The sequence below is a fragment of the Acyrthosiphon pisum genome, chromosome X (genome assembly GCF_005508785.2).
Source record: "Acyrthosiphon pisum isolate AL4f chromosome X, pea_aphid_22Mar2018_4r6ur, whole genome shotgun sequence".
NCBI classification, from domain to species: domain Eukaryota; kingdom Metazoa; phylum Arthropoda; class Insecta; order Hemiptera; family Aphididae; genus Acyrthosiphon; species Acyrthosiphon pisum.
In genome coordinates this window covers 60,875,278-60,892,709 of record NC_042493.1, presented here as the reverse complement: position 1 = coordinate 60,892,709, position 17,432 = coordinate 60,875,278, and the positions used below count along the sequence as shown (strand labels likewise).

The 17,432-nt window shown below is 26.3% G+C and overlaps 1 protein-coding gene across 3 annotated transcripts in view; it reads left to right on the top strand.

Moving 5' to 3' along the window:
* LOC100166317 (leucine-rich repeat flightless-interacting protein 2) overlaps positions 1 to 17,157 on the top strand; it is a 23,923-nt gene extending 6,766 nt beyond the window's left edge. The window contains exons 1-12 of one of the 3 annotated variants that reach the window (XM_001944869.5): positions 1,862 to 2,242; positions 10,104 to 10,774; positions 11,024 to 11,153; positions 13,182 to 13,336; positions 13,399 to 13,545; positions 13,616 to 13,732; positions 14,121 to 14,256; positions 15,568 to 15,711; positions 15,786 to 15,865; positions 15,951 to 16,055; positions 16,606 to 16,751; positions 16,828 to 17,157. In XM_001944869.5, coding sequence (XP_001944904.2) covers positions 10,133 to 10,774; positions 11,024 to 11,153; positions 13,182 to 13,336; positions 13,399 to 13,545; positions 13,616 to 13,732; positions 14,121 to 14,256; positions 15,568 to 15,711; positions 15,786 to 15,865; positions 15,951 to 16,055; positions 16,606 to 16,716 — 1,767 coding nt within the window. In that variant the 5' untranslated portion in view covers positions 1,862 to 2,242; positions 10,104 to 10,132 and the 3' untranslated portion in view covers positions 16,717 to 16,751; positions 16,828 to 17,157. Of the gene's footprint in view, positions 1 to 1,861; positions 2,259 to 10,103; positions 10,775 to 11,023; positions 11,154 to 13,181; positions 13,337 to 13,398; positions 13,546 to 13,615; positions 13,733 to 14,120; positions 14,257 to 15,567; positions 15,712 to 15,785; positions 15,866 to 15,950; positions 16,056 to 16,605; positions 16,752 to 16,827 lie in introns of those variants that run through there. The other 2 variants (XM_029487907.1, XM_008185421.3) reach the window with 2 other exon arrangements.
* Positions 17,158 to 17,432: the final 275 nt, after the last annotated feature.

Here is a 17,432-nt window from a genome sequence, read left to right as displayed (position 1 = left end):
AAGTTATGAGTAAGGTATTTTAGAATGTAATTCTTTAAAAATTGAAATATTAATGCAATATAAGATGCCATAGATCAAAATCTTAATTTTAAATTTCTCAATAAGTCAGTTCACTCTAATTTTAAAAATAACAGAGTAAAATGAATTATTGTGAATGTAAAATTTGTTATAAATTTTGTACGATTGTTCGACGGAGACAACACATATTATTTTATAAATATTTTAATAGATTTATTATAACCACTTAAAAATATAAAAATTAACAAATTTCATAGTACTTGACATTCTGTTACAATGTGTTTGGAGCTAATTTATAGGGGTAGCTTAAAATGTTGCAAACCTCTCCCTAAATATCTGAAAAAAAAATGTTTTGTATACATTTGTATTACAATATTTTTCTATTACGTATTATAATTATCTATATATTATATGTTAACACTTTTTTTATCGAGAAAACATTTACCAAAACTTTTCCTGGTGCGTGACTATAGTAATAGTAGCAAACTATCAAATTGTATATCAATACATATCATATAATACGCGTTATGGCTATAATATATAATATATTGATAATGTAAGAACAATATTAATAATGTGATAGGTACTTACATAATTTTACGGTAAAATGAGTCAACTCATTCATTTGATTCTTTATATTCAGTTTTAACCATATTTTCATCCTTATTTATTATATTATACTGCACAGAAATTTTGATCCTTTTTATTCAATCAGAAATAATTATTATTATGATTAATATACGCCAAGGAAATAAAAAACTTGATTTTTTTCTATATATTAAGAATTTGTTTACTAATGATCCTGACCATATCATTTATATTGAATTTTCAATCCATGGACATAATAAATAAATAATAATCATATTATATTTAAAGCTTTTAGCAAATTTTTTAACTTTTTAAAAGTGTAATTTTTTCATAAAACCCGTATGCTAAACAAATTGTTCCTTGCTTTCACTACTACTTGCAAACCTACAAATCTTAATCGATTAAAAATGTTTTATATTATTATTTATTTATATTTGTAAGGTACCTTTGTTATAATTTAATAGTCTAACACAGAGGTTTTCGAACTGTGTGGTATCTACACAGAATGCCATCTGGTGGTATTTGTTAAGCCAAATGGTGATACGATTAATAATTTGGTTTTTTAATTTCTAATTTATCAATGTTTGTGGTGGATCTAAATATTATTTAATATTTTTTTTAATTACAATTTATTACTATTTTTTGTACATAATTTCTGTTAATCATCAATCTAAGAAAATACGTAAATAATCCGTAATCGTCGACACACCACACATACTCGCACTTATAATTAAATACATTGGACCTGATACTTCCGCGCTAAATTTCTAACTTTGAAGTCCATCTTTTCACTGAAATGTTGTAACTTTTTTGATATATAAAAATACAGACCTTTTTAAAACGTATATTGTAATTTTTTACTATAGTATTACTTGATAATTTGAAATGAACAAGATTTTGTACGTATATGGTCCGTAATAAACATAAATGAATGGTTAAATAATTTTGGGAACCTCTGGCTTAATAAGTTATTATTATTTATGATTTTTGGTGATACATAAATTAAATTAATTTAAAAATATATTAAAATTCATAAAACACTTTTTAGTAGGTATATGCATATTCTTCAAAACACGTAATATGTAATGGGTTTTAATTAACTAACAATGATAAGTTATAAATGGTAAAACTTAATACCTACCTAAATTTTGTACAATTATATGAACGATATATTTAAATTTATTAAATTGATCTTTAACAATATTAGACCGGATAATTTCACATTTTGCGTATTTATATAATAAATTATCAACCGCACTAATATCCTGCATCAAATTTACTTCTTCAGAGCACCTATTAAATGAAATATTTAGCTTCTAGTGCCCAACCGGTTTCCAGAGTTCGCTACGTACACCTAGTACGGTTATGTTTGATATGCCGTAATGCCGTATTGCTTATTAATCTTTCATTACATACAATACTATGTTATATCAACGGGTGTGCGTCTGTGTACGTGTTTGTGTTATGTAGTTCGCGTTCTTTTTGTTGTACCTTCGTTATTTTAGATGTGTTTTAAAATAATTTAAAATAGTTTTTATTTATTTACGAATGGACCTTTTATAATATTTAAAATGCGTAATACACGAAGTCTCGTTTTTGTGTATCAAACCAACTTTTTGAAGCATTCATATTCAATGTAATACAAATATCTGGTATTTGAACATTTATTCTCCATCATCACAAAATTTAAAATATGCTCAACTTTATAGGTTTATACATAATATAAAATAAAAATTAGGTTCAACAATTTTGACTTTTGGAATATTTATCAAATTTATAGTGTTAGTGTTAGTTCTCAATAACTACCAAAAAGGTACAACAAAATATGTAAAAATATTTTTGCACTACACTTTTGAATGTCAATAATAAAATGTTTTTCTACTGATGAAAATAGTAATCTGCAGATCTTTTATTTTGTTTTAAAATAATACTGTAATAAGCTACTGCTTAATATTTTTAAAATAATCAATGACATAATTTGGCGTCTAGGTTTCTTAAGACTAGATGTATTTTGAGCTTGTCTAGTTAAACATTAGCTACACTATAACGTACTGCTTGTTGAAGATTTTATAGATGAATTATTATTTCTTTATAGAACAATAAGATTTAAAATATTGTTTTTTTATCAGGTGTTTTTGTTAAATTAAAATATTTAATTGACGTATCTAAATAGTAATTTTGAATTTATGTATAGTACACCAAAATATGTGTGTTATCGTATAAAAATAAATAGGTTATTATTATTTAGTAGTAGTATATAGTGCCATAAAATATTGATTGTAAACGGTAAATGGTGATATATTTAATACGAATCATATGTGCTAAATTAGTTGATTTTGCGATCGGTCTTATGGATAGTTTATTTTTTCGTATGGTTATTGGATTGGTCATTGCTTTTGACTATAATAAATATTAAATTACGTCATTACAGAATATTTAAACAACCAATAATTATCTGAATTTATGAATTATTTTGATCAGTAATATCAGTTGATATTCGGTGATCAGGGTATTTTAAGTACCTACAAATATTTTTACGTGTGTATGTGTGGTGAATCCGTGAATCTCAATATGAAAATCAGTGTTGCATTAGTAGTTGACAAAAATAAAATGTTGAAAAAATTATTGATATATGTTAATTAATAAACATTTAATATAAATAAAATATATTAAATTATATAATAATGTATAATAATGAATTTTATTATACTTACAAATTACAGCATATTATCTTTATATAATTTCAATTCGTTGTCATCCTTAACATATTAAATATCTCTAACATTTACGTCTATATATCTTTGCACTCATATCTCGTGATTTTCTATGAAGATTATTATTATCTACTTATTTAAAATTGATTTTAAAAAAATATGTTAAAATGGTATTTAACAGAAAATATTATATTTAGAAATTTCATACATTTTCCTAAATACCCATTGTAAAATATCCCTATAAAAATATGGATAACGACATACATCATCAGTAGTCAGTACAAATACAGAAATATAATTCGTATTTTATTCTACATCGGATTCTCGATATTTTTATGAAAATGCGTGGCTCGATGTAATTTAAAATTTTCCATTTTATTTGTATTTTTATTACCTATATAAAACCATTGTTCACTTACTTCACACTTATTATTTTAATGTTAAAACGTGTATCATCCATACTGTAAGATGTAAACTGTACAAAAATAAACATGGTATTTTTTTACATAAGATACTTTTTATTTTGAAAATTATTTTTTATATCATTTGAAGTCATTAATAATATAAATTTTCATTTTATTAATAAAACGAGTAGTGGAACTTGTAAGTTATAACTTATAAAATTATAAAATTATAAAATTATTTCAAGTTTAAATGACCGAAGTAGTGGACCAACATTTTGCGGCGTACACTGCTTTTGTCAAACTCCTATTATCTAAACTTTAAATACTATAACTCATCTTATAACTCAATTAATCCACTTCTCGTGAATGAAATTATAAATGTTTGTTATCATTCAATAATAAAATAATATTAAATAAAAAAATGTTTGGAAACATTTTGTTTTTAAACCAAAATGTGTTTTCTCCGTCTTACTTAGACGCATTCATTTTATGTATATTCAGCTGTTCGATTTTGTTAAGTGAACTTTAATAATAAAGTAATTTAACCTTAATGTTAAAAACATATTATCTATCTGTCCTTTCTCGTGCTAATTTTCAAAACAATGAGTATCTTACATTAAAAAACATCACCCTGTACATTGTACATGAGTTGAGGTAATGGTATCTTAATGTTATAGTCATGTATGTAACGACTTTTTCGGATCATTCTTCGATCGTTCTCACGATAACTATTTTTCGTCTGTTTTGATAAAAATTACTTAGTCTAGACTTGTATTTACCTTTATTATTCTGTTCTTACTAATATTTTTTATTTTTATTTTGTTCAAAAACAAACTTAACGATGTATATTATATGTTATAAGCCGATAAGATATCAAACCAATGAAAGGTGTGTGACTATGTTTGTGTAAGAACTTAAAATATTATTTTTATTTCTTTGTATACATTTCTAACACAAGGAAAAATATTTCAACAAAATGAACATTAAAAAAAAATGTTTCCTGTTCTTAAAATACTGAGTTCTTGTTTCTAATTTATTTATTTTTTGTCATTCCGTCAATACATACATATTACATAAGTGATACGTCATTACTCATTATGTTTTGCACATCATTGTATTTTTCTTTAGAAATACATTTTATTTCATACATTTTGCGTGCTGATGTTTATTATGCAGCACTGTACCAATTTATTTGTTGATGCCTAGTAGAATTTATCGTGGATGGACGAACATTTATCAATCATCGTAATTCACGAGTTACGCAAAATAAAATATAAACTGTTTTATCTCAATATATGTTTATAGTTAAAATTATTTTGTCGGTGGTCGGTCTATTATATATTATAGAATAAAAAATGTCATATTGACATAAAAAAAATCAATAAAAATTAATATGAATTTTTATTTTGTCTCGTGATGAATATATTCAGTAGGAATAACCTGTTAGTATTTGGGAAATAACTTATGTAAATACCTTGGTATTTTGTATAATATATGTATTTTTTACATTTTTATTCGTGATAATTGTTTATTTTGTAGTTTATTAGACTACAACAATTGTATACAGTATGCCCGCATGCACGACGTAAATTCAATGTACTTATATAATAGATTTTTTGTTTTTTATGACATCAAATACCTTTTAAAAAAACCTTTACGTTTTTAATAATTTAATGTACTTGTACACCTAGAGTAAATAATGCATAAACGTGCATATGTTATGTATTGTATGTATAAGCCATTAAAATTAATTGTTATGATGTAATACATATTACTTAGGTATACGTTTATTTTAATTCTGACTCGTTTCGAAGCTAATGGTGACCAAAGCGAAAAAATTCCAAACGCATTAGTAGTATAAGTAGTATATATTTTATTTTATTTTGTTAAAATAACAATAAATAAGAAACATAGTTCATATAATTTGTTTTGAAAATAAGATTACTTATTTATGTAGGCGTATTAAGAGTAGGGTAATCAAGTGTACAACTATTTCTGTTAGTTCTTCAAATACGTATTACTACGCTGTTAATAACAACAACTGTGTTTGAATTCGAATTATTCATTAAATTTAAATCGTTGTAAGTTACAATACTGTTAAACCAAACATTGATTCTAACAAGTTACAATTATAAAAGTTCCTATCTTATACTCAACAACTTTTTTATGGCAATAAATATCTGTATATATTGTTTTACTTACAAATTAAAGTACTAAAACTTAAAGTAAGTAGGTATAAAATAAGAATAGATTCTCTCTATTATTATAGTCTTGTTAACTATATTAACTAGGTATGCAAACTATACTCAGAAGATAACATTTTAACGAGTTGCCTTATTTTTAGAAGTTATCACTTACGGATACCAAATTTGTTTTATATAATATAATATATTATATACATTAATCTTAAATTACTTTGGTGTAACCATTATGAACTGTGTCTTGATCGGTGACTAATTTTTACGTTTTATTTGAATGACGTTGCTGTGATTTACTTGTATATGATTAATATTACATTTTACTTATTTATTACCACTTACTAGTATTAATGAGTAATGTACCTACTAAAAGTTTTTCGGTTTTTCCATTAGTATATGACTATTAAATTATCGGACTTAAGCCACATTCTTTCGAGGCATTTATACTATATTACTATATATGTGAATACCAATGTGTTTAAAGTTATTAATGATTAATATATTTTTGTTGAACATACAATTTATCATCAATGCTAGTAGTTTTACTTAAAATACCATTTTAATGCATTTTTTGTAGAAAATCCATATAACAATATATAGGCCTTAGAATACAATTTGCTTTATTTATTTCTGTGTTCGTTTTTACGATAGTGTGACTGTTTCTCGATAATTTCATTGATCAATTCAATTATGACCCACATAAATTCATGACGTTGAATTGTTAAGAATTGCCTATTTTATTTTATTTTTTAATAGAGTTAAAGCATTATTATTATAATTATCTAAAATACTTATAAATTTCCCATAAAAATGTATGAACCATTAACAGATATTATTTGTATCTAAATTCAAATTTCCTTTAATTGATGTTAGGTATTAAAATAATGCGTTATTATTTCAATACGTCGTCGCCTATAGTATAGAACATTTTTTTATGTAATTTGGTAATTGCTTTTAAGTCTAGGAGCATGAGTTAGTATCTTATTAATATGAAATTATTCACACTATTATAGCCGATGTATTATTCATAGAAACCAAATTATTGCTAATTATGAGCCGAGTATACAAAAAAAATTTTGTTAGCTAAAAAGTAACTTATAACCTAAGAATGCTCTGAATAGTTTATCAATTCAAGGTATGAATTATTTTTTTAGTTTGTCTAAATAAGAATTTTTAATATTTTGTTTCTGACTCGCGTAACCGATGAAATCTACAAGTCACGTACTAACACCGATCGCTATCCATCTAACCATCACACATAATAAATTTGTGTTATGCAAAAATATAAAAGTACAATATTTCTTTGGTATTTATCTTACTTACATTCATATGTATGTAAGAAATTAAGAGGATGCCACACCCGTATTTGTTATTATAGTCGCACATTGGTATAGCGTATAATTTATGTAGGTACCTAGTGCATTAATGTTTTATTACAGTAAATCAAAAGAAATATAGACCATACACAGCACCTTGGAATGAATCAATAATTACAAATTTTGAAAAGTATTTATTATTTAACCACCGTATTAAATTGTTCTAAAATTAAAATTTAAAAACTCCACGTTATTGCATCAACAGATACAGTTAGATACAATTTACATTCATCCGTACATTATTGATCGGTAAATAATAAATATACAGTATATACTATGCTGTTTAATTACTAATGTTCCTTATAAACTAATATAATAACTTAATGTACCAATAAACATCTATAATAAAACTGTATGAGTAATGCTCCACGTGAAAAACGCGAGTTATGTGTGAGACCATGACGGCAAGACCACTGCAACAGCTGGTGTCTCGAATTATTATATTTTGATGTTTGTTGTATTATTATTTTTTTAATATTACATGCATCAATATTGATTAAACGAATAGTTGAGATTAAATTACAATTTTTGAATATGATTAATATTCATATTTGATATTTATGATATAACCATAAACGTGTATAGTGTATACAAATGTTACGAGAGGTACTACGATAGTGAATGTGTATTTGTGAGTAAATCTCATTCTGGCCAATTGCGAATAGCTTTATGACATCACCAACTAGTTTTTCCACTAATAGACGGAACATTAGACCTAAAAAATAAATTGTTTGAATATTAATTTGATTTTTTCTGTTTTGTAGTCTGTAAACGTATATAATATAAGAAAACAATTGGCATAAAAAAATAATTGGTCTAAAAAAATATCTTTGAAAATTATTTTTGATAGGTAGGTATTATAGTAGTATTATTATTTATTATTTTTAGTAGTCGTATATTCAGTGCTTGAAAGGAACGCTTTTAAAGGAACAAGTTCAAGTGATTTCGTTCAATGTTCAGGAACTTAACGAGAAATTAGTTTTTTTTCGTTGAAAGGAACATTAGTCCAGTCAATGAATGACCCAAAAGGAGGGGTAGAGTGCATGAGCAGGTAACTTAGCGAACTTCAGAAACTTGTTCAGGGGGCTTAGGGTGTTAACATACTAAAAGTCTAGGTGGTGAACCGGAGGGGGAGTAAAGTTACGCATCTTGGGTTTTTCGATTATATCTCAAAAACGGTGCATCGGAGGGAAATTTTTTTTATAACAAAATAAAGCTTATAAAATTATCTAAAACTTTTATATTATGTTTTTTTCGAATTCGTAACCGTTTACGAGATACAACTTCGAAAAAGTAGAATATTACAAAAAAATCATTTTACCTCACTATTCGTCAAACAATCCATCATATTGTCTACCATATTCGTTTTTTTTATTTTTACTTTGCAACTCCTCTCCTTGGATATGAAAAAAATGTTCCTACATTAGTAAATTTGAAAGTTAGCAACCCTAGTCACGACCCTCCCCCAAAAACATAAAGATTAGGGCCTTCGTGTTTATTTAAAAAATAATATATGCATAAATTGCGTTTTTATTCTTTTTTCAATTTATTCTTGCAATAAAAATGTTATACAACATATTATATTGCATATTCTACTTATATAAATTTAAAGTACATCACCATTTGTTCATAAAATCATAATTTAAATCCAACTTCTAAGAATATTAATAGTGATTAAAAACTTAATGATAGACTATAATATTAGTGGCTAGTAATAAATATAGATATAATAGTTAATCATAAGAAATGTTTGAGTGTTCGACTTGTCAATCCGTTAGCCGTATGTCTATATAATATTATATGCTTGCTACGGCACCGCTAATCGCTAATTTGGGTTCTAATAATAACTTGTTAGTTGTTACAAAATACTATGATATACACAATGTTAGATATTTGATTCCGTGTTTCTTAAAATTGTACTTGGAGTCAGAAATGATCAAACAAGCAGCAATGACTTTTTATAACCCCTCCTCTACTTACGACCTGGTCGAAAAGGCTGGGAAGATGTGCTCAGAAAAATGTAGAAATTGTGTAAAAATTAACGCCGTGTCCTATGTGAATCAAAACAGCTTGTATTTACACTGCTGCGGAACAGCATGGTTAGAATAAAATTCGCACGCACTCGCCGGATTCACGTAGGACACGGCGTAAGAAAACAAATATTACCTATGCGCTGGCATCTTTCAAAGAAGTAACTCATTTTATTGCTTAACATGTGAAACGTGCCAAAACTTTTTTTATGATACATCGTTTTTGGATTAAATATTCATTTATACCTAAATTATATATAGGTATTCAGCTCTACGCTATTAAATATATTATATTTATTTTCTCATTAATTATAATGTAACATAATTATTAAATTTAAATATTTTAACTATCTATACTATATTGACGATTCAGAAAAATAAGGAATTTTGTCATTTAAATTTCTGACGCACTATAATATGACGTGTACAACTTATAATCATAAGTAAAACTTTTTGAGCTTTATTTAATTTCCCACAAAACTGTTTATCGTAAAATCCAATAAAAACAAAACACGTGCTCTGAATCTAAAAAAAATCATGAATTCACTTTAGCCTTTTTTACTTATAATAACATAATTATTGTAATGTAGTAAGTTATATGCCTATGTTATGTTAGCTGTTGGGTACTTATATTTTGTTTTGATGGAGAACTTAAACAAACTTTCTAAAATATCACCGAATAATAATTTTATATAATATTATTATTGTTTTCTTTGCACTTATTTAATATTAAAATTGCCGTATTCAGTTAATTGTCAGTTTATTATTTATTTAGTTAACAATCTATCAAATTGAGCATTTAACATGAATGATAGTCATATTAAAATGAACGTAACATCATGTGATTTGGTTACTGGAGCACATATTACCCATGTATACATAAATCAAACTCCAGATAATTTAAATGAAAAATCATTAGACACAAAATTACTCGTCAATGGACCTGTTGAATTTAATAAATCTAATTCTACGTTTGCGTCGAAAGAGTCCTCGTCACTGTACTCTAGCAATATTAATGACGGTAGGGATGCGGTGGTGAATATCTTAAAAAACGCGACACCATATGAATATTCTAAAGTTGTTCAATCTTCTCAGTTGAGACTAGACAATAATGGATCATATTCTTGTCATATATGTGTTAATGATAATGCCGCTCTGAATTCAGTGTGCGAGACTATTAATACTGATGTGATTCGTCCAATATGCAATGCTGGTACAAACTATACTTATCCTTCATCAGAGGATGACGAAAGTTATTGTGGATATTCTATTGCTGATATCAGTGATATTGATGACCTATCAGATAATATTTTAAATGATGGTCAATCTAGTCCACTTAGGGAACAAACGAGGTTACAAACTAATGGTTCTAGTCATGGCTTTAATTCCAGTGGTGATTCTGAAGCTGATGGAATTGTAACGTTTCTGGACAAGCGTAATAATGAAGTAAGTATAAGTATAATTATAATTAACTTGCTGGTTACTTGGATAACAAATTCTAGTATTGACATAAGACTTAAAAACTAGTTGTTTTTTTTTTACCTGTACATTTCACTATTTTTTATGTTTACTAACAGTGCATACTGCACATATCTTTTAGGAAGTACTTGATATGGTATTTATTGTTAAGTCGTTGATCGTAAATATTTCAAATATTAAATAGCTTATTAATTTAAACATTTTATTTTGTTCTAGGCGGAAGCTCGTTTGGCTGCAAGACGTCAAGCCCGTGCTGAAGCTAGAGAAATTCGTATGCGAGAAATTGAACGGCAACAAAAAGAAGCCGAAGAAAATGCAGACAAAGCATTTGACATGCATGCAGCAGGCAAGTAAAAAATAAACTTTTATCTCTATGTCTGTATATATGACATTCTCAAAGATATAGGGTATTCTCTGTACATGCTGGGTATACCTGATTTTGTATCCAGGGTTACAGTTGAAGAGTAGCAGATTACGTTAAGTTTAGAACTATCCCACAAAGTTTAGAAAAAATCTCCACAAAACAAAATGGCCAAAACAAATATGAACAAATATCCAAGTGAAACAATGTTGGTGGGAAGGGGTATATATCTCATGGAAAATGTATCAGAGGAAGTATATATTTATGCAATTGTTATCAAAATTTATAATATAATGTTGAACATTTAATAGGTAATACATTTAAATAAAATAAAATTAAATGTGTATAAAATAGAATAAAATATTTTTATATTATATTATCTGCTTATTCCTTTTACATAAAATACAAAACATAAACATTTTACAAATAGTTATAGTAATAAATAATAATAATAATAAGTGCATAAAAAGAATTTGAACGAATATACTAATTCCATAAAATCATCATTGTCTATCCAAAACTGAACGCCTATTCATAAATGTATTCCAATTTTTGTGTCAACAGTTGTTATACATTTCCAAATCATTGAAATACATTGTTAAAACATTGTTTGACATTGTTGTCATGTACTTGACTATACTCAGCCTGTTCCGAAATCTAAGAGTATTGGTTTAATATTTTTTCCGCTAACAAATTAGTCTAAGTATTCTACAAGTATTGTCATTGAAAAAACACTTTCTTGATCAATTGTATTGTATTATATTCATTGTTTATAGCCCAATTACTGGGACAATTTTCCAGAGCCATCTTGAGAAATAATCTTTTCATCCATGGACACTCTTTATCTAATTTTTCAAATAGTTGCCTAAATAAGAACTTGGACCATAAAATACAGTAAATACCCTTTTTGGGTGTATTTCTGATGTGCACATTAGATATGACTTGGGTTTGGATTTTGTAAAACATTCATTACATATTTACATTTGACTCTTTATTATTTATTGAACATTATGCACTTATCATAAATAAAGAATCTTCAATGTTAGGTTTCATAAGTAGGAAATGTTCCAGTTTTAATAAAACTATCCTAAAAGCTTAAAATCAGCTCGAAACCGAAAATATTTTTGTCCAAAGCGTTTAATGACTAATTTGAATTTGTTGAAGAACACCACAGCGTACTTTGTGTTCATTATGTCGCCAGAGTGACATTGAGGTCTATAATGCTAGTTTTGGTGCCATGGACAGCTTTTCCCACGACCTCCTTGCTGAACCAGAACTGATGGTTCAAGTTGCTCACCTGTCCAGATTGATAACCTCCAGATTGTCAAAACTAGACAACAAGCAGTTCTTGAGAACTTTTGCAGCGAATGCCGCCTATGACCACTTACAAAAAGTTGAACTCTAATGAGATTTTGCATTTCGAGCTGAAAACTCCAGCAATGGTGGCCATGGTGGTTGACTCATGTCCACTGTACATACAGCTTGAGATTCTATTCGGAAGTGTGTACTTGCCGGCATCGGTGACATCATAGTTTTCGTGACCCTGCAGACGGAAATGTTCAATTCCTATAGCTAAGCTCGAAAATGTAATACAAGGTTCCTCATAAGTAATTCATACTTAAACCAATAATTGTCAAAAATATACACACACAATTAGGTATTTTTCTTTATAGACAATTATATAATTTAAATAAATGTAATTACCTATGTTTCACTAAAATAAATTAAAGAGTATTAAAGAGAAGATAAATGAAAATAGTAATTAATTTAGATTATAAAATATAATTCTATAAATATTTACCTGGCTAATTTTGAAGGTTGTTCGTTTTTATTTATTTGAGTACCATTTTGTACTCGAAGAATACACGTTTGTTTGGTTTATGATAAGTGACACTTCAAAGTTTTATGATTAAGTTCCTGTAATTAAAGAACTGTTTGATTAAGATAAAAAATACTTTGTTTAAATATTTATGTTAAACAATATTTATTATATTATTTGAATTTATCTCTTAGATGGGCCTTTAGCAAATCGAGTATCACGAGTAGCTGCTAGTACTGCTAGTCCTAGAGCAGCCAGTTCTATACATAATACTAACAGTTACCAATCTAGTCGACGCAATTCAGTTGATTCTCTTGATGAATCTACTCCTAATTTTCGAGATTTTAGGGTATGATAGAGAAGTGTAATTCTAAATATTTCAAGAAATAAATAAAAAATATAATTTTTCAGATGGAATTAAAAGACTTAGAAGAAAAGTTTCGAAAAGCTATGGTACAAAATGCTCAACTTGACAATGAAAAAGCAGCTGTGACATATATGGTAGAATTGTATAAAGACAAGTACACCGATATTGAAGAAGAGCTTATGCATATTAAAGTATTAGAAATTATTTTATAGTTATTAAGAATTGTTTTAATTAATTTAATATTGTTTGACTTATTTATAGCGAGAACATAAAGAGAGTTGTAGGGAAAATGAAAAATTAAAACGTTTATTGGCTACTCAAAAACTAGAATCTATAACACTTCAACAAGAACTAGAAGAACGTGATAAACTCATTGAGGTAAATTAATATTCTAATCTAATATTTAATTTATAATTGATATACGTTATCAGTTTTTCCTTTAGTTATTTTACTAACAATATTTTAATAACCAAAAAATCCTTTAGAAACAATTTTATTTTATAGAATATATTTTTGATTAAAATTTGTGTAATTTGTACAGTATTATTTCATTTCTACCAGTTATATATATTTATTTAATTTTAAAAATCCTGTAGATTGATTTAAAGTTACTTGAAAATAACTTTGAACAGTGAAAAAGTTATCACAGTAGTATTACAACAAACATGAAACAATTATTATTAACCACAAACTAAAATAATGTGGATTAGTTGGTTTAAGCTCTTTAAATAATACATAACAATTATAATTATAATTATAATTTCAGGAAAAAGGACTAGTAATTATCAGCACAGAACAAGAAAGTTGGAGTGAAAGTGACCAATGTAATAATAAAATAAAACGTGCCTTAGTTTCTGTTGAAAATGCTCAATTGTTACAAGATGCAGGAGAAGGTTGTTTAGGTATGTATAAAATTTTCCGTTTGTTTCACCTTACTTAAAGTTTATAAATGTGTTATAACTCATAACTGGGATTATAAATTAAAGTAAATATATATTATATACTGAGATGTACCTTGCAAAATGTAGGTCCACTACTCTGATCATCTTCAAATAGGTATAACAAGGGCTTGGGAGTGGTAGAAGTTGCATATTTTACAACCTGAAAACTTTCCACACATCAGATCTTTATTTTTCATATATTTAAAAAAACAATTTTTAATATAGTAATATAGTTGATAAATAATAATAAATACATATTTTATAGTTTTATACTAGGGCTTACAATTTCCTACGGGTATTTGAAATACACGGGTACACGAGTAGACGTGTATTTAATGATCTATAATAATTTATAAATGTTAATAAATTAAGGATATAGAAAAAAACAAATTTAACAGTAGTACACAGGCGTACACTATAGTATACACTATAGTTAGTTCGATGGTCAAGGCCGTCGTTGCAGATTATACTTATATTATATTATGCTCTGTGTGTGCAATAATTATTACGAAGATTATATTATACAAAAGTGCATTATTTAACCAAAAATTTATTAGGCCTACAATTAGCCGAAAACTTGTCAAATTATTTTTAAATTTTTTTGGTGTATATAAAATAGTTATCTTAACAATTGGTGAAATTTTCAAATGTCTGTGATAATTTATTTTTGAATTACATCAAAATAAGAAATTTGTGCACGGAAAAAACGGGGGAACACCCAATGTCTTACTTCAAAGTTCAAACGCTCATAAAAATTTAGTTTGACTTTCCGATATTTATGTTTTTTGTTAGAATGGTAGAAAAACTTATGGAAAATCTCATGTTAAATTTTCAAATCTTAGACTCAAACCAAAAAAATACACGTGTAACATTAAATACACGGATCAATACACCGGTTTCATAATTACACGTGTACCCGTATTTAAGTAATAAATATATTTTTAATTAAAATACTTTAAGTACTCGTGAAATTGTAAGCCCTATTTTATACATTCTTTTCTTGTAATCATGAAAACAAACCTGCTTGTTTGGTCTATTCTAGCTCTTATAAGACAATAAAAAAATACTAAGGAATCTAATTTTATTTTAAAAAATGCTTAGTAATAACTCACAAAAAAATATTTTTAAAAACAGTAATATAGAATATAGTATCACCCTGCATATAATAACGTATGTTTCGTACAATGATACATGGTGTTCTTACTGGGCTTGCATAATATTTATCAAATTATTTTTATCATTTATTGATGTTAATATTATGGGATCATTCAGATGTACGACTCAAAAAGTTTACTGAAGAACGCAACAGCTATATAGATGAAATTAACCAGCTCAAATTAGAGTTGCAAGAGGCCAAACGTCATAGTGATAATCATTACAATGGTACAGACTCAGACGATTTGGAAGATGCCCAAAGTAAGATTGGCTGAGTGTCAATTGCAATTTTTAAAGTACAAATAATATAATTTAATAATTCAATTTTTTTATAGAAGAAACTAATAAAGTTCTTGGTGATTATAAATTCAAGTGGCAAAAGGCTGAACAAGATATTTCTACATTACAAGCAAATGTAAAATAAATAATTAAAAGCCATTATTTTATTTACTAGGTTCATTTTATCTAACATTCATTAACATAATTATATTTAATTTCAGGTTGCTAGGCTAGAGAGTCAAGTTATTAGATATAAAACAGCTTCTGAAGCATCTGAAAAAGCTGAAGATGAACTGAAATTGGAAAAACGAAAATTACAGCGTGAGGTATTAAATATCGTTTGTAAAATATTTTACTTTATAACCTTTAAATGAAACATAAATATTTAAATGGTATAATAATATAAATTTTATTACTAAAAAGTAACAAAATAAACTTAATAAAAAATTTTATTAAGCCTTCAATTTTAACAAATATTTTCTGTAAATAAATTATAATAATAATTTTTAGTATTTATTTTCACTTAAACCATATGTTTCCCAAAGTGTGCGCCGCGGTGTCTTTACTGGGGCACCACGCTGCCGTAGAATTTTATAAGGTCCTAAAATAAACTTAAAAACCCAACGATTCCGGTGACAGAAAAAATTACGATTATGCAAATAAAAATGTATAAATTGTGCATAATTTAAATTAAATAAATATTTTCATATTACCCATTACAATTTTTACTGGTTTTATTTAATTTTTCTTTTTTTTATGATTAGTCATGATATTACATGGGGAAGGTAACCTCAAAAAATCTTGGTCTAAATAAAGCGTCGCAAGCCAAAAAAATTAGGGAACCCTTAACTTAATAGATATTTTATTTTGTTGTAGCTTCGAGAAGCTCAAGCAAAAGTTGAAGAGTTGGAGACATCCAATATGCATTTGTTAAAACGCTTTGACAAATTAAAGAATGCCAAATCTAGTTTACTGAAAGATTTATAATAGACTATGTTATTCATTATCGAACAAAACTGAAAGTAAACATTTTTCTAAATTTAATTACTAGAAAAACAACCATACATACAATTTACTTATTTAATTTATTTTTATTAGATGCGATTTGTTGTGCAATAAAATCTACATTCATCATCAGTGTCACATCACACAATTGATAATGGAAAGATGTGCAAAACAGGATAAGAAACATAAAATAATTAAAAACATAATTTAGTATATAATTTTTTGAATAATTAAATTTATATTAATAAATATTTAATAACAAAATACTAATAATTATAGAAAAATATAATTTCTGTGTAAAAATTGTTTTATTTTAATTGAAATTACAATCTAACATTATTATTTTATAAATGTTTTATTTTATATTAAGTATATTTAATTATCATTTTATTTTGAAATAATAAAATTCTTTATTTTTGTTGATTTGACTATTGTTCCAAAGCTATCAACCAATAATCCAACTTTTATTGATGGTAAATGTTTTTATTATTAGTGCTTTTTAAACCTTGTTAAACCAAAATAAGTGGCTCACTCTATTTATAATTTATTACTGAACATTTTATCTAGTATATTTTCTATGAATACACTACTATAAATTTTAAATTTACTTTTTCTAAACTTGAATTTTTATAAACATCATAAATTCATAACAATACATTATAAAAACATATATTAATCACTAATACTCTTTATCCCTA